The sequence below is a fragment of the Lithobates pipiens genome, unplaced genomic scaffold (genome assembly GCF_037356315.1).
Source record: "Lithobates pipiens isolate NorthernLeopardFrog02 unplaced genomic scaffold, aLitPip1_a1.2 Scaffold_41, whole genome shotgun sequence".
NCBI classification, from domain to species: Eukaryota; Metazoa; Chordata; class Amphibia; order Anura; family Ranidae; genus Lithobates; species Lithobates pipiens.
Window position 1 is genome coordinate 4,951,647 of NW_027507861.1, and position 23,865 is coordinate 4,975,511.

The 23,865-nt window shown below is 47.1% G+C and overlaps 1 protein-coding gene and 1 pseudogene across 1 annotated transcript; one reads left to right on the forward strand and one right to left on the reverse strand.

Moving 5' to 3' along the window:
• Nucleotides 1-23,865, forward strand: part of LOC143956787 (uncharacterized) — an 802,170-nt pseudogene that overhangs the window by 158,565 nt on the left and 619,740 nt on the right.
• On the reverse strand, nucleotides 22,478-23,566 carry LOC143956811 (olfactory receptor 52K1-like). The gene has a single exon (XM_077466984.1). The coding sequence runs from the start codon at nucleotides 23,538-23,540 to the stop codon at nucleotides 22,524-22,526; it is 1,017 nt and encodes a 338-aa protein (XP_077323110.1). The 5' UTR covers nucleotides 23,541-23,566; the 3' UTR covers nucleotides 22,478-22,523.

Below are 23,865 nucleotides of genomic sequence, written 5' to 3' on the forward strand. Positions count from 1 at the left end.
TGTGACCCCGCCCCATTGTCACTATATAAGTGACCGCACAGCGCGGCTCTGGCATTCCGGCCGGAGAGAGCGACGTGTCAACATCTCCTGGAGAAGAAGAAGAAGAACAAGAAGAAGAAGAAGAAGAACGGAAGGCGGCGGCGACAGCGGCGACAGAAGACCGGGCCACCGCCTGTAAAAGAGCTACAAGAAGGCGCGGTGGCCCGGCAGAAGAACCGAAGGCGGCGACAGAAGAACGGAAGGCAGCGGCGACAGAAGACCGGGCCACCGCCTGCAAAAGAGCTACAAGAAGGCACGGTGGCCCGGCAGAAGAACCGAAGAGGGGGACAAGACCCCCGAAGTCGGGAGAAGAGGCCGGCGGCGGGGAGGAAGAAAGCCGGACTCCTCCGCTAGCAAAAGAGCTACACGAAGATAGCGGAGGAGTCCGGCGAGAAGACCCCCGAAGACGGAAGACCCCCGGAGCTGTGCAATAAAATATTTTTTCCCTGTGTTGTGTTTTTTTTTGTACTTTATTTCACAGGTGAATGGGTAGGGGTACATTGTACCCCATACTCATTCACATAGGGTGGGGGGCCGGTATCTGGGGGCCCCCTTCTTAAAGGGGGCTCCCGGATTCCGATAAGCCCCCCGCCCGCAGACCCCGACAACCAACGGCCAGGGTTGTCGGGAAGAGGCCCTTGTCCTCATCAACATGGGGACAAGGTGCTTTGGGGTGGGGGGCCGCGCAGCCCCCCCTTCCCCAAGGCACCCCCCCATGTTGAGGGCACGCGGCCTGGTACGGCTCAGGAGGGGGGGGCGCGCTCGCTCGCCCCCCTTTCCTGGCCGGCCGGGTAGCGTGCTCGGACAAGGGTCTGTTGTGGACTTTGGGGGAACCCCCACGCCGATTTTTTTCGGCGTTGGGGTTCCCCTTTAAGCCCACCTGTACACGCGCTCGAAATGGGCGGATTTGCCTCCGCCTTACGTGGGCGAGTCCGTTCATTTCAAAAGTTGAGCGAACTGTTTGGCAAACAGTTCGCTGAAACAGTCCGCTCGTGTGTGGCCATGTCCGTCCATGCTAATTTTGAGCGGACTGTTTGCCGAAACTGTTTGACAAACAAAGTTGGGCGAACAGTCCGCCCGTGTGTACGCGGCCTAAGCCTTTTTTGTTTTTATCCTTCACTGAGAGTATCTCACGTGATGGCCGTGGCACCTCAAGGCCCTATGAACCAGTTTGATCCCACAGGGGTTGTCTGGAGATGGTGGGTGACATACTGGCCGCACGTTAGAATTGATGCTCCTTTTGATGAATAAGGTCGATTGTGACCCATGTTGTGCCACTGTGCTCATATTTGACTTTTCGTTATAATGTACAGTAGAATGTAACAATGTTTCCTGTTCCTCTATGAAAAAAACTCAATAAAAACTATTGAAAGAAAAAGTCTGTGTTCCTCATTCCATCCTCCACACCTATATGAGCTTGTTGGACATCCCATTCCAAAACCATGGCTATTATTATGGAGGACTCCCCCTCCTCCTTCAATCAGTGCCACCATTTATATAGAGTTGCCCCCTTTTCCCCGTGGTTATTAGCATGGAGTTTCCCCCAACCATGGCCATTAATATAGAGTTCCACCCTTCCCCTATAGCCATTATATGGAGTTATCCCCCTCCCCCATGGTCATTTATATAGAGTTGCCCCTCTTTCTCCGTGGCTATTAGTATGGAGTTTCCCCCAACCATGGCCATTAATATAGAGTTCCACCCTTCCCCTATAGCCATTATATGGAGTTATCCCCCTCCCCCATGGTCATTTATATAGAGTTGCCCCTCTTTCTCCGTGGCTATTAGTATGGAGTTTCCCCCAACCATGGCCATTAACCACTTGCTTACTGGGCACTTAAACACCCTTCCTGACCAGACCAATTTTCAGCTTTCGGTGCTCTCACACTTTGAATGACAATTACTCAGTCATGCAACACTGTACCCAAATGAATTTTGTGTCCTTTTTTTCCCACAAATAGAGCTTTCTTTTGGTGGTATTTGATCACCTCTGGGGTTTTTATTTTTTGCGCTATAAATGAAAAAAGACCGATTTTTTTTTTTTTTAAACGCATATTTCTTTGTTTCTGTGATACAATCTTGCAAATTATTTTTTTTTTCATACATTTTGGCCACAATTTATACTGCTACATATCTTTGCTAAAAATAACCCAAATTAGTGGATATTATTTGGTCTTTGTGAAAGTTAGAGAGTCTACAAGCTGTGGTGCGAATCGCACAAAATTGATCGCATCTGATGTACTGGTGGCCTCATCTCATTTCTAGCGACCCGAACAAGTCAGGAAAGTATAAATACCCCCCAAATTACCCCTTTTTTTGAAAGTAGACATTCCAAGGTATTTACTAAAAGGCATAGTGAGGTTTTTGATGATGTAATTTTTCCCACAATTCTTTGCAAAATGAAGATTTTTTATTTTTTATTTTCTCACAAAATTTTCAATGTAATAGGTTATTTCTCTCACATGGCATGTGTATACCACAAATGACACCCCAAAATACGTTCTGCTACTCCTTCTGAGTATTACGATACCAAATGTGTGAGACTTTTACACAGCCTGGCCACATACAGAGGCCCAATTTTGAAAAAGCACCATCAGGCATTCTAGGAGCATAAATTACACATTTCATTTCTCAACCACCTATTACAGTTTTGAAGGCCCTGGAGCACCAGAACAATGGAAATGCCCACAAAGTGACCCCATTTTGGAAAGCTAACACCCCATCGTATAATCTATGAGGCATAATGAGTCGTTTGAATGGTTCATTTTTTTTCCAGAAGTTTTGGGAAAATGTGGAAAAAAAATGAAAACGCATTTTTTTTTACGCAAAGTTGTCCATTTATAAGATATTTCCAACACATAGCATGTACATAGCAAAAATGATACCCCAAAATACGTTCTACTACTCCTCATGAGTATAATGATACCAAATGTGTGAGACTTTTACACAGCCTGACCACATACAGAGGCCCAATATTGAAATAGCACCATCAGGCGTTCTAGGAGCATAAATTACACATCTTATTTCTCAACCACCTATTACAGTTTTGAAGGCCCTGGAGCACCAGGACAATGGAAATGCCCACAAAGTGACCCCATGTGCCACTGACGACACGTGGCACTGGAGGCAGATGGCACTGGAGGCAGATGGCACTGGAGGCAGATGGGGCTGACAGATGGGGCTGACAGATGGGGCTGGCAGATGGGGCTGGCAGATGGGGCTGGCAGATGTCGCTGGCAGATGGGGCTGGGGCTGGCACTGGGGCTGGCACTGGCAGATGGCACTGGCAGATGGTGCTGGCTATTTGCTCTGGCTAATTGCTCTGGCAAATGGGGCTGGCAGATGGCACTGCTGCTGGCAGATGGTACTGGCGCTGGGAGGTGGCGCTGGCAGGTGGCACTGGCAGGTGGCACTGGGGCTGGCGGCACTGGGGCTGACGGATGGCACTGGCACTGGCAGGTGGCACTGGCAGGTGGCACTGGCAGGTGGCACTGGCGGCACTGGGGCTGGCGGCACTGGGGCTGACGGATGGCGCTGGCGCTGGCAGGTAGCACTGGCAGGTGGCACTAGCAAGTGGCACTGGCGGCACTGGCACTGGCGGCACTGGTGGTGGCAGGTGGCACTGGCGGCACTGGCACTGGGGCTGACGGATGGCACTGGCGCTGGCAGGTGGCACTGGCGCTGGCAGGTGGCACTGGCAGGTGGCACTGGCAGGTGGCACTGGCAGGTGGCACTGGCGGCACTGGGGCTGACGGCACTGGTGCTGGCAGGTGGCACTGGCAGGTGGCACCAATCAAAGCCACCGTTCACAGCGATCTGTATTTGCCTGTCTCCGGGAGACACGGCAAATACAATGCTTCCGCGATGCGCGCCCCCGGCGGCGCGCATTGCGGAAGTAAACACCAGGCCGTCCAGGGACGGCCAGGCAAAGGAACCCGCCCGCTCTAAGGCCGTCATTCGGCTATAGGGCGGGCGGGAGGAGGTTAATATAGAGTTCCACCCTTCCCCTATAGCCATTATATGGAGTTACCCCCTCCCCCATGGTCATTTATATAGAGTTGCCCCTCTTTCCCCGTGGCTATTAGTATGGAGTTTCCCCCAACCATGGCCATTAATATAGAGTTCCACCCTTCCCCTATAGCCATTATATGGAGTTACCTCCCTCCCCCATGGTCATTTATATAGAGTTGCCCCTCTTTCCCCGTGGCTATTAGTATGGAGTTTCCCCCAACCATGGTCATTTATATAGAGTTCCACCCTTCGCCTATAGCCATTATATGGAGTTATCCCCCTCCCCCATGGTCATTTATATGGAGTTGCCCACCCCTCCTCCTTGACCATTTGTCAAAAACCATGAGATCAGTCCGAGACAGAAGTACGATTAAATCACACTTGTTTAATAATAAAAGTAAAAAGAACAAACCTAGTCAAAACATAGCCAAAGTTCAGTAACCGGAACGGATAGTCAGACAAGCCAAACATCAGGGGATTAGTGTAGTGGAACAGCAAGCAGGATCTGGAGACAGAAGGGATGTCAGCAAAGCAAGTCTTGACCAGGATCGCAGGAGAGGATCGCAGTCTCTGTGATGCTGACCAAGGTGAAGGCAGAGCTCCTCGGGACTGGACGGCTTAAGTAGGCAGGACTGACGAGCAGGATATCATCAACAGCTGAGTACCTGTGGAGAGAGATAGGAGCTGGCAATTAGCCAACAGTTGTGCGGCCAGCTCAGAGAAGGAAGGGCTGAGCCCAGCCCTGACACCATTAATATGGAGTTACCACCCTCCCCCATGGTCATTTATATGGAGTTGCCCACCCCTCCTCCTTGACCAATTAATATGGAGTTTCCCCCAATTGTGGCCATTAATAAGGAGTTGCCCTCATTTGTGCCTATAACATCCTCCACTCTTCTGGGAAGACTTTCCACAAGATTTTGGAAAGGTGTCTATGGAAATTTTTCCCCATTAGTGAGGTCAGTTACTGATGCTGGATGAGACAACCTGGGCTCACTATCTGCATTCCAATTCCTCCAAAAAGATGATCAGTAGGGATGAGGTCAGGGCTCTGTGCAGGACACTCGAGTTCCTCCACACCAAGCTGGTCAAATCGTGTCTTTATGGAGCTGGCTTTGTACAAGGGGAGGGGAGGGGTAGCTGCTGACTTTTAATAAGGGCACTTACCTGTCCAACAATCCCGTGATGCCGGCCTCCCCGAGGCTGATCCGTCCTCCGGATTGGCTGCCGGCGCCTCCATCTTAACGAAGGGAAACAGGCAGTGGAGCCTTGCGGCTTCACTGCCCATTTCCTACTGCGCATGCGAAAGTTGTGTGGCGCTTTGTGAATGGCCCCATTGTTTTCTGGGACACACACATGTCCCAGAAGGCAACGGGGCCGCTCGCTGAAGAGGAGGACGCACCGCAGAATAGGAAGAGGCAGATTAGGAAGACTGCCTAGCAACTGCGGTTTCAGGTAAGTGAAATTTTTCTTTTTTTTGCTTTTTTTTATGATTATTAATGCATTTTTTTTTTTTTTTGGGTGGCCCTCCACTTTAACTGGCAATCATGTTGTGCAACGCTGTACCCAAACAAAATTGACATCCTTTTTTTTCTCCACAATTTTTTTATTTTTTTTATTTTGGCGGAATTTGATCATCGCTGGCATATTTTTATTTTTTTGTGATATAAAAAAAAAGACCAAAAAGCTTGAAAAAAAAAATGATATTTTCTACTTTTTGTTATAAAACATCCAATAAACAAAATTGTTATCATACATTTAGGCCAAAATGTATTCAGCCACACGCCTTTGGTAAAAAAAAAAAAAAAAAAGATCCAATAAGCGTATATTTTTTGGTTTGCGCAAAAGTTATCGCGTCTACAAACGAGGGTATATTTTCTGGTATTTACGCAGCTTTTACTTTCTGGTTATCTCATTTCTTGAGATCCTAAAATGGAAGGGCAGTAAAAAAAAAACAAAAAAAAAATTACCCGTTTTTGGAAAGTAGACAGAATTTTCGGGGAAGCATGAGGAGCCCATTAAATATTTCCTGTTTTGTCACAAGTGATTTAAAAAAATGACCAAAAACAAATAAATGATATATTGCTCATGGGTATATGTGTGGAATTACACCCCAAAATACATTCTGCTTCTCCTGAGTACGGGGATACCACGTGCGGGGGACTTTTTGGGAGCCTAGCCATGTACGGAGCCCCCACGAAAGCCAATCACCACCTTCAGGCTTTCTAAGGGCATAAATTTCACTTCCTCGCCACCCATCACAGTTTTGAAGGCCATGAAATGCCCAGATAGCAAAGATCCTGGCATTTCATGCCCAACATTCAAGGTTTGTGGTGATACTTGACATGCATGGTGCAATTGCACAAGACCGATTCTCGTGTTCCCCTTTGTGCACCAGCACGGGGGGGGGGGGGTGTATTAATTTTATTTATTTTTTATTATTATTTATTTTGCTTTTTTTTATTTTATTTTATTTATTTATTTATTTTTATTTTCCCTTTCATTTATTTTTAATTTTTTTACCACTTGCCGACTGCCGCATTTATATGCACGTCTGCAGAATGGCACGGCTGTGCAAATGGGCGTACACACACATCCCTTTGAATCTGCCGCCCTGTGGTCACGTGCGCACTGCCGGCGGCGCGTCTCCCCTACCCTGCCGGGAGCTCCGTGAGTGGGATCGCGGGTCCTGCGGTCTTGATCGCCACGTGGATTCCCCCACGATCGTCTAACGGAGAGGAAGAACGGGGAGATGGTAATGTAAACAAGCATCTCCCCGTTCTGCCTAGTGACAGGACACTGATCACAGTTCACTGTGATCGGGAGCTATGATCAGTGATGTGTCACACCTAGCCACACCCCCCTAACCCCCGTACACACGGTCGACATTCCCACGGAAAATGTCCGATCGGACCATGTTGTCGGGTTAATCCGACCGTGTGTGGGGCTCCATTGGACTTTTTCAGTTGGAATGTCCGACCAACAAAGTTTGAGAGCTGGATATAAAATTTTCCAACAACATGATCCGATGGGACTTTGTCCAGTCGTTTGTAGAGAATTCCGATCGGAAAAAGTGCCACGCATGCTCAGATCAAAGTACAAGATCAAAGCTATTGGCTACTAGGCTGAACGTGGTCCCGTCGGAACGAACGAACGCCATCACGTTCCAAAAGATCGGATTTTCCGACAACTTTGTCCGACCGTGTGTATGCAACACCAGTTTCAGACAAAATCCGTCGGATTTTGTGGTCGGAATTTCCGACCGTGTGTACAAGGACTAACAGTTATGCTGCGTACACACGACCGTTTTTTCCGTCAGAATAAACTCTGACGGGTTTCTCCGACGGAGTTCAATTGAAACGGACTTGCCTCCACACGATCACACCAAAGTCCGAGGTGACGTACAACACGTACGACGGGACTAGAAAAAGGATGTTCAATGGCCAGTAGCCAATAGCTGCCCTTGCGCCATTTTTGCTCTGTCGGAACAGCACACAGACGAACGGTTTTCCCAATAGAAATTGAGTCCGTCGGACAGATTTAAAACATGTTCTATTTCTAGGTCCGTCAGAATGTTCGAAAAAAAAAAAAAAAGTCTGCTGAAGCCCACAAACGATCGGAATATCCTATGAAATGATTCCATCTGACTTTTTCTGCCGGAAAGTCCAACCGCGGCAAAAAAATCACTCCCCGGGGATGCACTTAACCCCTACAGCACCACCTAGTGGTTATCCCCGTCACTGCCAGTGTCCTTTTTACAGTAATCAATGCAATTTTATAGCACTGATCACTGTATAAATGACAATGGTCCCCGCCATTACTAGTAAAAAAAAAATATTAATAAAAATGCCATAAAACTATCCCCTATTTTGTAGACGCTACAACTTTTGCGCGAACCAATCAATATACGCTTATTGCGATTTTTTTTTTTACCAAAAAATATGTAGAAGAATACATATCAGCCTAAACTGAGGAAAACATTTTTTTTATATTTTTTGGGGATATTTATTATAGCAAAAAGTATTAAAAAAATTCACACAAATAGCTTTCTTTTGGTGGTATTTAATCACCACTGTTTTTTTTTTTTTTTTTTTGCGCTATAAAAGAAAAAAAAAAGACTGAAAATTCTATAAAAAAAATGAATTTTTCTTTGTTTCTGTTATAAAATTTAGCAAACTAGTAAATTTTCTTGATACGTTTTGGCCAAAATTTATACCACTACATATCTTTGGTAAAAATAAGTACAAATTGGTGGATATTATTTGGTCTTTGTGAAAGTTATAGAGTCCACAAGCTGTGGTGCCAATATCTGAAAATTGATCACACCTGAAGTACTGACGGCCGATCTCATTTCTTGAGACCCCAACATGCCAGAAAAGTACAAATACCCCCCAAATGACCCCTTTTTGGAAATAAGACATTCCAAGGTATTTAGTAAGAGGCATGATGAGGTTTTTGAAGTTGTCGTTTTTTCCCACAATTCTTTGCAAAATCAAGATTTTTTTTACTTTTTTTTTTCCACAAAATTGTCATATTATCAGTTTATTTCTCACACACAGCATATGCATACCACAAATTACACCCCAAAACACATTCTGCTATTACTCCCGAGTACGGCGATACCACATGTGTGAGACTTTTACACAGCGTGGCCACATACAGAGGCCCAACATGCAGGGAGCACCTTTAGGCGTTCTGGAGCACCCAGGACAATTCTGACATTTCTCTCCTACATGTAAAAATCATCATTTATTTGCTAGAAAATTACATCGAATCCCAAAATAATATATATATTTTTTTTTTTAGCAAACACCCTGGAGAATACAATGGTGGTCGTTGCAACTTTTTATCTCGCACGGTATTTGCGCAACAATTTTTCAAATGCTTTTTTGGGGAGGGGGGGAATTGTGCTTTACAAAAAACAAAACAGTAAAGTTAGCCCAATGTTTTTGCATAATGCAAAAGATGAAGTTACGCTGAGTAAATAGATACCTAACATGTCACCCTTTAAAATTTCACGCGCTCCTGGAATGGCGCCAAACGTCATTACTTAAAAATCCCCATAGGCCACGTTTTAATATTTTTTACTGGTTACATGTTTTGAGTTACAGAGGAGGTCTAGGGCCAGAATTATTGCTCTCGTTTTGACGTTCGCGGCAATACCTCACATGTGTGGTTTCAACACCGTTTTCATATGTGGGCGGGAATTACGTATGCGTTCGCTTCTGCATGCGAGCGCATGGGGACAGGGGTGCTTTCCATTTTTCTTTTTTTTTTTATTGTTCATTTTACTTTATTTATTTTAGTTTTACACTTTTTTCCCCAAAAATAAATTTTTTGATCACTTTTATTCCTATTACAAGGAATGTAAACATCCCTTGTAATAGGAATATGGCATGACAGGTCCTCTTTACAGTGAGATATGGGGTCATTGACCCCAATAAGAATCCACATCTCACCTCTAGGCTGGAAAGCCTGAAAAAAAAAAACGATTCTGGCTTTGATCGTATTGGCGAGTCGGTAGAAGCAACGGGGGGGACGGATGTCCCCTCTCGCCTCCCGTAAGAATGATCAATCAGCAGAACAGTCACTATGATCATTCTTATGGTGTAGGGAATCGCCAGCAGAAAAAGCTGATATCTGAATGATGCCTGTAGCTACACCCATCATTCAGATATCACCGCACAAAGTCAAGGACGTCATATGACGGCCGGCAGGCGGGAATTGCTTGAAACAATTTTTTTTTTTTTAAGTTGTCCATTTATACAATATTTCTAACACATAGCATGTACATACCAAAAATGACACTTCAAAATAGATTCTCCTACTCCTCCTGAGTACGGCGATACCACATGTGTGAGACTTCCACAGCCTGGCCACAGGCTGAGTATGGTGGAGCATGGCTGAGTATGGTTGGGTATGGCAGGGTATTGCAGAGTATTGCAGGGTATTGCAGGGTATGGCAGGGTATGGCAGGGTATGGCAGGGTATGGCAGGGTATGGCAGGGTATGACAGGGTATGACAGGGTATGGCAGGGTATTGCAGGGTATGGCAGGGTATGGCAGGGTAGGGCAAGGTAGGGCAGGGTATGGCAGGGTATGGCAGGGTATGGCAGAGTATGTCAGGGTATGTCAGGGTATGTCAGGGTATGTCAGGGTATGTCAGGGTATGTCAGGGTAATGTCAGGGTAATGTCAGGGTAATGTCAGGGTATGTCAGGGTATGTCAGGGTATGACTGAGCATGGAGGGATGGGTGAATGTGACTGCAATTGTCACAGAGTAGTGCCGTGGGCACTACAGATCCAGCCCACAGCATTGCTGCCATCCGATCTCTCCCCCTCTCCTCTCACCCTGTACCGATCGGTACACAGAGAGGAGAGATGACGCCGGTTTATTTACATGTGAGGTAGGGCAGGGTATGGCAGGGTATGGCAGGGTATGGCAGGGTATGGCAGGGTATTGCAGAGTATGTCAGGGTATGGCAGGGTATGGCAAGGTATTGCAGGGTATGGCAGGGTATGGCAGGGTAGGGCAGGGTATGGCAGGGTAGGGTAGGGTAGGGTAGGGTAGGGCAGGGTAGGGTAGGGTAGGGTATGTCAGGGTATGTCAGGGTATGTCAGGGTATGTCAGGGTATGTCAGGGTATGTCAGGGTATGTCAGGGTAATGTCAGGGTATGTCAGGGTATGTCAGGGTATGTCAGGGTATGACTGAGCATGGAGGGATGGGTGAATGTGACTGCAATTGTCACAGAGTAGTGCCGTGGGCACTACAGATCCAGCCCACAGCATTGCTGCCATCCGATCTCTCCCCCTCTCCTCTCACCCTGTACCGATCGGTACACAGAGAGGAGAGATGACGCCGGTTTATTTACATGTGAAATGCTCCATCATTTGACAGAGCGATCACGTGGTAAATGGCTGGATATTCTCAAGTGCGTTCCCCAGGGGGCGTGTGAGAGCGGAATTCTGGGAGGACATCATAGTACGCCCTCCCAGAGTTAATCAACCACTCTGTAGCCGTCATTCATGAACAATCAATATAGGGGGGTTTCATGTAGTCCTCAACAGGGTGCCCCTATTATTGCCTCCCCAGTCAACTGGCTAAGAGCCTTGTGGCTTCACTGCCCATTTCCTACTGTGTTCCTAAGTGCTCCCATGTCTTCCAGTACCATGGGGGTCAGAGATTTACTGTGCAGCCACTTTCCAACACTGGGAGCCTCCACCCTCCAAGGCTGACCACGGCTGCTCCTTCTCCCTCAGCAGAGGTCCAATCATAATTCTCAATTGACCAGAAGAGGTAAACAATAATTGACCAATATAGAAAATACCCCAACACTGCTCTGAATCACTTACTAGTGTGTAGGGATCGGAGGCGGCTCCAGGCTTTGAGAGGCCTCAGGCAAAATTTAGACATGAGGCCCCACTCACACCCATAATGGGAAAAGTACTAAAAATGAACTGGGGTATGGGTATGGCAATCATTGGGGGTTCAGGAGTGGGGCTAACAATTTCGGTGTGCTGTAAGCTGTAGTGTTCAGATCTACAACTCGCGGCGTGATCAGCGAGCTGTGATATAAAAACATTTAAAAAAATAGCATTAACCACTTACACACCGGACCATTTTGCTGGTCAAAGACCAGCCCACTTTTTGTGATTCAGCACTGCGTCGCTTTAACTGACAATTGCGCGGTCGTGCGACGTGGCTCCCACACAAAATTGACGTCCTTTTTTTCCCACAAATAGAGCTTTCTTTTGGTGGTATTTGATCACCCCTGCATTTTTTATTTTTTGCGCTATAAACAAAAATAGAGCGACAATTTTGAAAAAAAACACATTATTTTTTACTTTTTGTTATAATAAATATCCCCCAAAAATATATAAAAAAAACATTTTTTTTCCCTCAGTTTAGGCCGATACGTATTCTTCTACATATTTTTGGTAAAAAAAATCGCAATAAGCGATTATTGATTGGTTTGGGCAAAAGTTATAGCTTTTACAAAATAAGGGATAGTTTTATGGCATTTTTATAAAAAATTTAGTTTTTTACTAGTAATGGCAGCGATCAGCGATTTTTATTGTGACTGTGACATTGCGGCGGACACATCGGACATTTTTTACACATTTTTGGGACCATTGGCATTTATACAGTAATCAGTGCTATATAAATGCAGTGATTCCTGTGTAAATGACACTGGCAGTGAAGGGGTTAACCAGTGGGTGGCAGTGTAGTGGTTAAGTGTTCCTAGGGGCGTGTTACTAACTGTGGGGGGCTGGGCTTTCATTTAGTGAACACTGATCTCTGCTCCAATCACATGAAGCATCACTAGTTGCTAGGCAGAATGGGGAAATGCTGTTTACAACAGCATTTCTCCATTCAGCCGCCCCGTGAGACGATCGCGGGTATGCCCGCGGCGATCGTGTCTGCGGGACCCACGACAGGACTCACGGGGGTCCCGACTGGCACGCGAGCATGCCGCCGCCGGCGCGCTCGCGATGGCTGGGCGGCAAATTTAAAGGGACTTACAGGTACGCCCATTTGCCTGTCCGTGCCATTCTGCCAACGTACATCATCGTGAGCTGTTCGAGAACTGGTTAAAGGAGTTGTAAACCCTTATTTTAAAAAATAAAATAAAATAACAAACATATACTTACCTCCACTGTGCAGTTAGTTTTGAACAGAGTGGCCCCCGAACATCCTCTTCTGGGGTCCCCCAGGGCGCTCGCGGCTCTTCCCCGCATTGGGAAACCACATAGGAGAAGCGCTCTCCCTGGAGGTTACCTTGCGGGCGTGCTCCCGTGTCCAGCATTTGCGTCCATAGACGCAGAATGCCGGACTCAGCCCCGCCCCCGCATCATTGGATTTGATTGACAGCAGGGGAGCCAATGGCGACGTGAGTGACAGACGTTTTTTCACACTAATGCATAGGATACATTAAGGTGAAAAAACTGAGTTTACAACCCCTTTAAATAATAGAAACAAATCTTAAGCCGCGTACACACGGGCGGACTGTCTGGCCAACTAAGTCCGTCAGACAATCCGACGGACAGTCCGTCTTACTTTCGAATGAACGGACTTGACCACACACAATGAACAGACAGTCCGTTGAAAGCTTGCGCGATGACGTGTACAGCACGTACGATGGGACTAGAAATAGGACGTCCAATACACAGCAATGCAACCTTCCGCCGTGTAAATCCTTTCTGAGCATGCGCCATACTTAGTCCGTCCAACTTGCCTACTCACGAGCGGACTGTCCGCTGAAACCAAAGTTGGACGGACAATATTACGGAAATTCCGAAATACTTAGTCCGCCAGACTGCACGCTGAAAAAGTCCGCTGAAGCCCACACACGAGCGGACTGTCCGCTGAAATGTGTTTCGGCGGACTAAGTTGGACAGACAGTCCGCCCGTGTGTACGCGGCTTTAGAACTATTTTATGTGAAACTTGTGCTTTTTTCCCCCACAGATGCTCAGTTCTGGGTTTAACTTGCGATAAGCAGTGTACAGGGGACAGCAGGGCAGAGCACAGGAGGTCAGGAAACACTACAGGGGGGGGGGGGGGCAGCAGGGCACATTATGGGGCACACATCAGAACATTGGGCATATCATGGGGCACACAGCAGAACATGGGGCACACAGCAGAACATGGGGCACATCATGGGGCACATCATGGGGCACACAGCAGAACATTGAGCACATCATGGGGCACACAGCAGAACATGGGGCACACAGCAGAACATGGGGCACATCATGGGTCTCACAGCAGGGCATAGAACACACAGCAGGGCATGGTACACATCACAGGGCACTCAGCAAAACATGAGGTACATCATGGGGCTCCCAGCTGAACCTTGAGAACATCATTGGGCACACAGCAGAACATGGAGCTCACCATGGGTCTCACAGCAGGGCATAGAAAACACAGCAGGGCATGGGACACATCACAGGGCCCAAAACAAAACATGAGGTGCATCATGGGGCTCCCAGAAGAACATGGGGCACTTTAAGGGGCTCAAGGCTGGGCATGGGGCACACCATGGGGCAAGCAGCATAACAAGGGATACATAGCAAGGCTTCTCACACAGCAGGGCATAGGACACATCACAGGGCATACAGCAAAACATGAGGAACATCATTGGGCTCACAGCAGAACCTTGAGAACATCGTGGGGCACACAGCAGAACATGGGGCACATCATGGGGCACACAGCAGGGCATAGAACACACAGCAGGGCATGGGACACATCACAGGGCACACAGCAAAACATGAGGTACATCATGGGGCTCACAGCAGAACATGGGGCACTTTAAGGGGCTCAAGGCTGGGCATGGGGCACACCATGGGTCAAGCAGCATAACAAGGGGTACATAGCAAGGCTTATCACAAGGCACACAGCAGGGCATGGGCACACAGCATGGTACAGGGCACACAACATGGTAAAGGGCACACAGCAGGGTACATGACACAGCAGACTACATGGCACGGTACATGGCACAGGGCACAGTAGGGTACATGGTACAGGGCACAGCAGGGTACAGGTCACATCAGGATACAGGGCACAGGGCACAGGGTATGGGGCACAGCAGGACACATCGGGACATGGGCACAGGGTATGGGGCACAGCAGAGCATGCGTACAGGGTACGGGGCACAGCAGGGCACAGGGTATGGGGCACAGCAGGGCACATCAGTGTTCGGGCACAGGGTATGGGGCACAGCAGTGTACGAGCACAGCAGGGTGCAGGGTATTAGTCACATCAGGGTAGGGATCACAGCAGGGCAAATCAGGGTACAAGCAAAGGGTATGTGGAACAGTAGAGCACTTTAGGGTACTGGGCACAGGGTACAGGGCACATCAGGGTACTGGGCACAGGGTATGGGGCACATCAGGGTACTGGACACATGGTATGGGGCACATCAGGGTACAGGCACAGCAGGGTGCAGGGTATTGGTCACATCAGGGTAGAGGTCACAGCAGGGAACATCAGGGCATGGGCAAAGGGTATATGGAACAGCAGAGCACATCAGGGTACTGGCACAGGGTAAAGGGGGAAAACAAGGTACTGGGCACAGGGTATGGGTCACATTGGGGTACTGGGCACAGGGTATGGGGCACATCAGGGTACTGAGCACAGCAGGGCAAACTTTCCTTTCAGTTTCCTTTAAATGAGAGGGGACAGTACACCTGGGATGGACGAGAGGAGGGGAGGGGCCGCCGAGGAGCAGAGTGACATGAGAAAGGACAGTAAGGACTTATTACAGCTGCTTCCCACGCTACTCTGCATGTCGGCCAATATTCGATCTACCCGTCAGCTGTCTGTGATTGATGGGTAGATCGGCACAGAGCTGGTGAATTTGCACCATAACAGACTAGGAAACCACCACTGTTACACATTGCAATAGGAAAATTAGGTGGACACGAGGCCCCTGTGAAGGTGGGGCCTTAGGTGACCATCTAATTTGCCTAATTATAGAGCCGCCTCTGGTAGGGATGAGTCGAACACTCCCCGATTCGGTTCGCAGCAGAACATGCAAACAGGCAAAACATTTGTTCCAACATGCAAACGCCATTAAAGTCTACAGGATGCGGATGTGAAAAATCAAAAGTGCTAATTTTAAAGGCTAATATGCAAGTTATTGTCATAAAAAGTGTTTGGGGACCCGGGTCCTGCCCCAGGGGACATGAATCAATGCAAAATAAAAAGTTTAAAAAAATGTATGTTTTTTCGGGAGCACTGAGTTTAATAATTCTTAAAGTGAAACAATAAAAATAAAATATTCCTTTAAATTTCGTGCCTGGGGGGGTGTCTATAGTATGCCTGTGAAATGGCACGTGTTTCCTGTGTTTAGAACAGTCCCTGCACAAAATTACATTTCTAACAGAAAAATTTAATTTAAAACTACTGGCGGCTATAATGTATTGTTGGGTCCCAGCAATATAGATGAACATCATTGAAAAAAACGGCATGAGTCCCCCCCAGTCCATTACCAGGCCCTTTGGGTCTGCTTTGGATATTAAGGGGATCCCCACACCCAAATTTTTTTAACAATTGCGTGGGGGCCCCATGCACTGTATACTCTGAATAGAGTATATATACTATACGGCCTGCCCTATATACTCTACAGAAATTTGGGCCTTAGGTGTTGGTGGTGCCAGTCACAGTTACTCTTGGTGGATGCAGGAGCGGGCCCTGCTGGGAAATATTATATCAAAAATTGTAATTACATCCCCCTGTTGAACAGGGGCAGAAAAATTGGGCCTTGGGTGGTGGTGCCCTAAACCAAAAATATTGTTGGAAGCTAGATTGAGGAGGAATAGGATAGTCAGCATAGGCAGTCTTCAAGGGATCCCAGATCTATAGCAAATTCAATCAGTTACATCAGCATCAGGTGCTTGATGGCTGCTGCTGATCCAAGACTGAATTATTTTTATGAATGTGAGCCTATCAACAGAGTCTATGGACAGGCACACTCTTTGATCCTCAGAAACAACTCAGAAATTCAGAAAGCACACTAGATGCAGGACAGCCCAGTAGCTCGATTGCATATTGAGAAAGTTCTGGCCAGTGGTCCATCCTCAAGACCCAGAAACGCAGTGGATGCTCTGTTGAAAAGGTCTCCAAGTCTGCTCTTGTCCCTAAATATTCCTGCACCATGTAATGCAGACACTGGCAATGGTTGCTTGAACCGATCAAACATTGGCGCTGAGGAGTGAAAAATTGTTTAAAGGCATCGGTCAGCCGGCCACCTTCTCCCCCGCTCTTCCCCTGACTGAACAAAGCCTCAGCAACACGTTGTCCAGCACCAGGAAATTGTAACCTCCCAGGGTCTGGAAATGCATTACACAAATCTTTCTTCAAGGTCTCCTGAAGATGTTTCATCCTCTGCTCCCTCTGCAAAGGCAGGATGAGTTCTGCAACCTTACCCTTGTAACGTGGATCAAGAAAGGTTGCCAGCCAGTAATAATCCCTCTCTTTGATACCACGAATCCTAGGTTCCTTTCACAGGCTTTGTTACCCCTGCAAATAAAAACCTTTTCTAAAGGACTTTTATGGTGTCAGTGTCCAAAGTTCTTGGGTACTAACTCTGGGAACCCCTAGACTTGGAAGAACCACCCAAGCGGAGTAAGTCCAAAAGTTAAGGCCGCCCTACCAAGGGTTATGGCCGCTACATTAGTCTGGCTCCCCTGTAATCATTGTAGCAGGGGTTGACATTTTAGGGCTGCTCTGTATTTCATAGGCTGCTGCTCTGTTACTTTTCCCTGTCTTCTAGAGGGTTCTAGAAGTATAGTGGGAGGGATGAACAGAACAGGCAGCCTGAATAATAATGGAATTCCAGCCAATCCTTGGGGAGATATGGGAGCCCATAAATAACCTGAGGCCTGAGCAGCAGAAGCTGTGCTCCTGGGTCCAGCCCTGAAGGAGGATACCACTCTAAAGGGTGCCGATATCTGGAGGAAGTTGTGAGGAAGATACCGAGGTCCCAGCTAGGTGTAACTGGGGGTCCTAGTTTGTGGATCCATGTACAAGGCTTAAGCTGGGTCTGGAGAAGCTCACTAGAGAGAGACCAGGAGGAAGCTGGTGGGAAAGAGTCCAGCTGTACTATGGTGGCGTGAGCCTACATCTCCTTCACTAGGAAGAGCCTAGAGGATGTTGGCAGGAGGCAACCAATGTTCATGTGAGTAGATGACCCCGGTGCTGAAAAAAAGTGACTGTGTAGCTTTTAATTCTGGAAGGAGTAGAGGTCACCAGCAGAATAGAGATCCTGTGGGACATTCAGCAGTTGTACAGTGGAGCAAGAAGTTGAGGAGTCCTCAAGCTATCAAATTATACAGTTTTGGGGTATCCCATGCCCCTCACCCTATCCCTGTTCATCAATCTCAATAACCCCCTCCCCTCCAAAAAAATAAATAAATAAATCCCTAGACTGTTTTGCTAAGGCAATAGAAAAATTAATAAAATGCTGTGTGCCTGGCTGTGTGCTCTCTAAACAGGGAATTAGCATTGCATTTACCAGAAGCTCTTACATAGGTGTACTACATATACCACACATAACCATCGCCGCCTTTAAGACAGGGCAAAAGGGGCAGCTGCCCTGGGCCCTGTCATTGTTGTGGGGCCCAAAGCAGCTGCCTCATACTTGCCAACTATCCCAGTTTACATTCTCTTGTCCCTTGAGGTTTTAGTCCTGTTGTTGTGTACAGACGACTTACCTGCAGACCCTGTGTTTACATGTAAATAACCAGCATTCATATGTAAATAACAGTGACATGCATATGTAAATAGCTGAGGCCAACAGCATTGATATGTAAATAAGGCAGCATTCATATGTATATCATGCCCCCTGCAGTGAGGAGAAGATGTGCTGTAACCTACAACAACCAGTGAGCAGTATTACTGTACAGTAATCTCTAGCAGCCAATCAAAAAAGCCAAAATGATGTGCTGTAACCTCTAGCAACTAATCAGTGAACCTTAAGGAGTGCTGTAACCTCTAGCAACCAGTCAGTAAGCAGTAAGGATATGCTGTAACCTCAGTAAACTGATTTTAAGTCTAGCTGCTATTTATTGTAAGTCTCAGAGAAGGTGGAGAGCGAAATTGCATGGGGGGAGGGGGGCCCTAAGCAAATTTTTGCCCAGGGTCCAATCAATATTAAAGACGGCCCTGCACAAATCCCTCAATGGCCACAAAGGATAAACACTACATCTACTTTAAGAGCACCAAATGCCTTTGTAAACCCAAATATTACCTTGTAAAAGTAACAAAAACAAATAATAGTGCACTGGATTTCAAATATATACTTCATAATAAACTCCAGTGAATAAGTGACAAATAGTGATCTAAAAAATATATATACAAAGAAGTCCACAATATATAAATATATGAAACTCTTGAATGCTAAAGAAACGTGAATAAAATCAGGAGAAGTGATGTCACCGGCTCCTTCCGCAACGCCGGTGACGGCTCTTCCGGTGTCTCGTTATCCTGGATGTGCAGTGAGGAGGAGAGCTGTCCCCATGTATATATTCGATGTATATATTGTGCAGGTGGACTTCTTTGTATGTAGTTTTTAAGATCACTATTTGTCACTTATTCACTGGAGTTTATTATGAAGTGTATATTTGAAATCTAGCGCACTATATTTTGTTATTATTCATTTTTATATGTGGTGTCAGAACACATTTTCCATAGCTGCAGCTGTTTTTCATTTTATATAATTAGCCTTTTTTATAATTTTTAGTTTTATTCATATCAGCTCTTTAGTAATCATATTTTAAACCTTGTAAAAGTAGCCATGTCATCACCCCCATGCTGTGCATAGTTTGTACAGAGAGCAGAGCTGTGGGAGGAGCCCAGAAGGCCCCACCCTCTACAGGCTCCACCCACTTTAGAAAATTACAGGAGGGACGGAGATAAGACCAGTCACCCTGCACTAAGTGAGACCAGAGCTGTGGGAGGGGCCCAACAAGCTCCACCCACTATATAAAATTACAGGAGTGGCGGAGACACAACCAGTCACCCTGCACAAAGTGAGGCCAGAGATGTGGGAGGGGACCAACAGGCTCCACCCACTATAGAAAAGTACAGGCGGGGTGGAGACACAACCAGTCACCCTGCGCAAAGTGAAACCAGAGCTGTGGGAGGGACCCAGTAGGCTCCACCCACTACGGAAAACTACAGAAGGGGTGGAGACACAACCAGTCACCCTGCGCAAAGTGAGACCAGAGTTGTGGGGGGGCAGCAGGCTCCACCCACTATAGAAAATTCCAGGAGGGGTGGAGACACAACCAGTCACCCTGCTAAAAGTGAGACCAGAGTTGTGGGGGGGGGGCAGCAGGCTCCACCCACTACAGTCAATTACAGGAGGGGCGGAGACACAACCAGTCACCCTGCACAAAGTGAGAGAGCAGAGCTGTGGGAGGAGCCCAGGAGGCCCCACCCTCTACAGGCTCCACCCACTTTAGAAAATTACAGGAGGGATGGAGATCAGACCAGTCACCCTGCACAAAGTGAGACCAGAGCTGTGGGAGGGGCCCAACAAGCTCCACCCACTATATAACATTACAGGAGTGGCGGAGACACAACCAGTCACCCTGCACAAAGTGAGGCCAGAGCTGTGGGAGGGGCCCAACAAGCTCCACCCACTATATAACATTACAGGAGTGGCGGAGACACAACCAGTCACCCTGCACAAAGTGAGGCCAGAGCTGTGGGAGGGGCCCAACAGGCTCCATCCACTATAGAAAATTACAGGCGGGGTGGAGACACAACCAGTCACCCTGCACAAAGTGAGACCAGAGTTGTGGGGGGGGGCAGCAGGCTCCACCCACTACGGAAAACTGCAGAAGGGGTGGAGACAAGATCAGTCACCCTGCACAAAGTGAGACCAGAGCTGTGGGAGGGGCCCAGAAGGCTCCACCCACTACAGAAAACTACAGGAGGGGTGGAGACAAGACCAGTCACCCTGCAAAAAGTGAGACCGGAGCTGTGGGAGGGGCCCAGCAGACTCCACCCACTACAAAAAACTCATCAACTCGGTCTTGACCAGGTATGTGATGGGTAAGAAGTATGTAATGCCTAACATAGCATGTACAGCGGTCAGTAGAATGTAACATTCTACATGGTGTGTAGGGTTCAGGGGTTAGGAGATTGCGATGTACAGCATAGCATATAGAGTGCAGGAGTCAGATGTATGTAACAAGCAGCACAGGTTAGAGGTATACAACGTACAACACCTCATGTATAGAGCGGTATGTAATGTTCTGCTTTTACATAGGGGGTCAGTGGGTAAGTTGGAGGATAAATGTGTCATTGGGTTACTTACCTGAGTGATGAGAGCAGATCCTCCATGTCCGGTGTTGCTGCCTCTGATTACCAACTGAATTTGGTAACGGTACTATACCGGCATTGTAGGGTGGAGATCAGTCAGCCTGCAGCAATCTGGGCGTCAATGACCCGGGACACTACATAGGAAATCCGGGGCTTGTGCTCCAGATAACCAGGTCTACCGACACCCCTGACTCCCCTGGCAGTGTAGAAGAATTTGGGTGAACAGTACTGATTTCAGAGGAGGACAATGTGTTGGTTTAACCACTTGCTTACTGGGCACTTAAACCCCCCTCAGTCCCAGACCAATTTTCAGCTTTCAGCGCTGATGCACTTTGAATGACAATTACGCGGTCATACAACACTGTACCCAAATTTAATTTTTATAATTTTTTTCCCACAAATAGAGTTTTCTTTTGGTGGTATTTAATTACAGCTCGGAGTTTTATTTTTTGCTAAACAAACCAAAAAAATGCAAAAAATAAAAACTAAAAATCATGTTTAATAGTTTGTTATAAAATTTAGCAAACAGGTCATTTTTCTCCTTCATTGAAATGCGCTGATGAGGAAGCGCTGGTGGGCACTGATAGGCAGCGCTGGTGGGCACTGATAGGCGGGATTGCTGGGCACTGATAGGCACAGTTAAGGCGGAACTAATAGGCACAGATAAGGTGGCACTGATAGGCACAAATAAGGCAGTATTGATGGGCACAGATAATGCAGCACTGATGGGCAAAGATGGGCCCAGATAAGATGGCACTGATGGGTGGCACGGATGGGTGGCATGGATGGGTGGTTGGGTGGTACGGATGGGCACTGATAGGTACCACTGATAGATGGCACTGATAGACACTGATAGGTGGCTCTGATAGGTGGCACAGCTGGGAACTGATGGGCGTCACTGATGGGCACTGGTACATGACACTGATGGGCACGGATATGTGGCACTGAGGTGCAGCACTGTGTGTGCGAGGCATATTCTGGGCACTGATGGGTGGCACTGTGGGCACTGATGGGTGGCACTATGGCCACTGATGGGGGGCACTATAGGCACTGATGGATGGCATTTTTTGCACTGGCAGGGGGCAGGTGGGCACTGATGAGCTGTCCCCAGCTCACCGTGATCGGGACTGATGTCCCGATCACGGCTGCCGGTGATCGGCTTTTTTTTTTCTCCTCACGCTGTCAGTGCGAGGAGGAAAAATAGCCGATTACCGGCTCTGTCATTGGCTGACAGTTGATCACGTGGTAAGGGTCGGGATCGACCCCTTGCTCCGACCTGTGATCAGGCGAGTCTCATAGACTCGCTGATCACAGAGCGCGCCGCGTGCGCCCCTCTGGGGGCATGCAGGCCGCTCGTGCACGGGACAACGTCAATAGACGTCGTCCCGGCCGTCATTCAGCCATAGCGCGGATCTCAAGAAGTAAATAAATGTGTATTTTATGACGACAAACGCCATGATGAGTGCGGCTTGGAAAGGACAAACCTTAAAATAAATCATTTTAGTTTTTTTTCAAACTTATAAAATTGAAATGGGAATATTAAAAACAACCCAACAATGTCTTTTAATCAGTTCATAATACAAGTGGTTTGCGTACAGAGAGCCTCGTCTTTTGTACAAGACTGAAGGACTGTTGTGTGTTACCTATTGACTCTGGTCCCATTTTGGAACTTGCATCGTTTTTATTGCAATTTCTTCAGCATGGACTCGTAGAAAACACATAAAATCCACTTTAATGATGGATTTAATTCTGTTCCGAATTTGTTTGGTTCTCAGGCCGTACACAATAGGGTTAATTAGTGGTGGCAGCATCAGGTAGACATTGGCCAACAAGATGTGAATGTAGATTGGGACATCTTTCCCAAGGCGATAGACCACCGAGGAGAGGACAACGGGAACGTAGAGTGAAAGGATGGCACAAATATGAGATGCACATGTACTGAGGGCCTTATACCGGGCTTCTGTTGAGTCCAGTCGGAAAACAGCCAGAAGAATCAAGACGTAGGACAAAATGATGAGGCTCAAGTCTAGCACCACAATAACCATGGCCACCACAAGGCCATAGATACTGTTGAAGGTGGTATCAGTGCAGGCCAACCTTACAACAGCCATGTGCTCACAGTAGGAATGGTGGATGACATTGGTGGAACAGAAGGGTAGTCTTTTCATAAGGAACGGTAATGGAACTGTTAGTGCAAGAGCTCTACCGATGGCCAACAGTCCAATGTTGGTAATGAGCATTTTTGTTAATATTGAATTATATCTTAAGGGCTGACAAATGGCAATATATCGATCAAAGGACATGGCTAGGAGTAGCGCAGACTCCATTACAGTAAAGGTATGGAGGAAGAACATTTGTGTGAGACAGGCCTCAAAGTAGATCTCGTGGATGCCGAACCAAAGGATCCCCAACATCTTGGGGGTGGTGGAGTTGAACAGGACCAGGTCAATAGCGGACAACATGCAGAGAAGGAAGTACATGGGTTCATGGAGACTCCGGTCTACCTTAATGATGAAAAGAAGAGTGAAGTTTCCAATAACAGATGTCACATAGACTATGGTGAAGATGAAGGCAATGTAATAGTAAGAGCGCTCCAGACCCGGGAAGCCTAATAGGATGAAATGGGTTGGAAGCTGGTTTGAAGAGTTGGCTCCAGGCATGTCTTATCTTCAGTATATGGAAAAATTATGGCTTCTGTCACAAACGGAAAACAATTGATAACTATATAATTCTACGTAGGTTTACATGAAAGGCAAAAGAGAAAAGTAAACCCAAATTACCAAAGTGGTCTATTCTTCCACCCAAAAAATCCATGTTGGTTTCCCTTATTGCACATAGATCTGTTTCTGGCCCCTTATAAAGGTGATATGTTTGTAGTTATATGATAGATAAGGTGAGGAATGAAGTCAAAGGCTAAAAAGTAGGTTGAGGTTAAGTCAATTAAACTGTCTATAGTTGTTTTCTATGTAGGATGGACAGGGAACT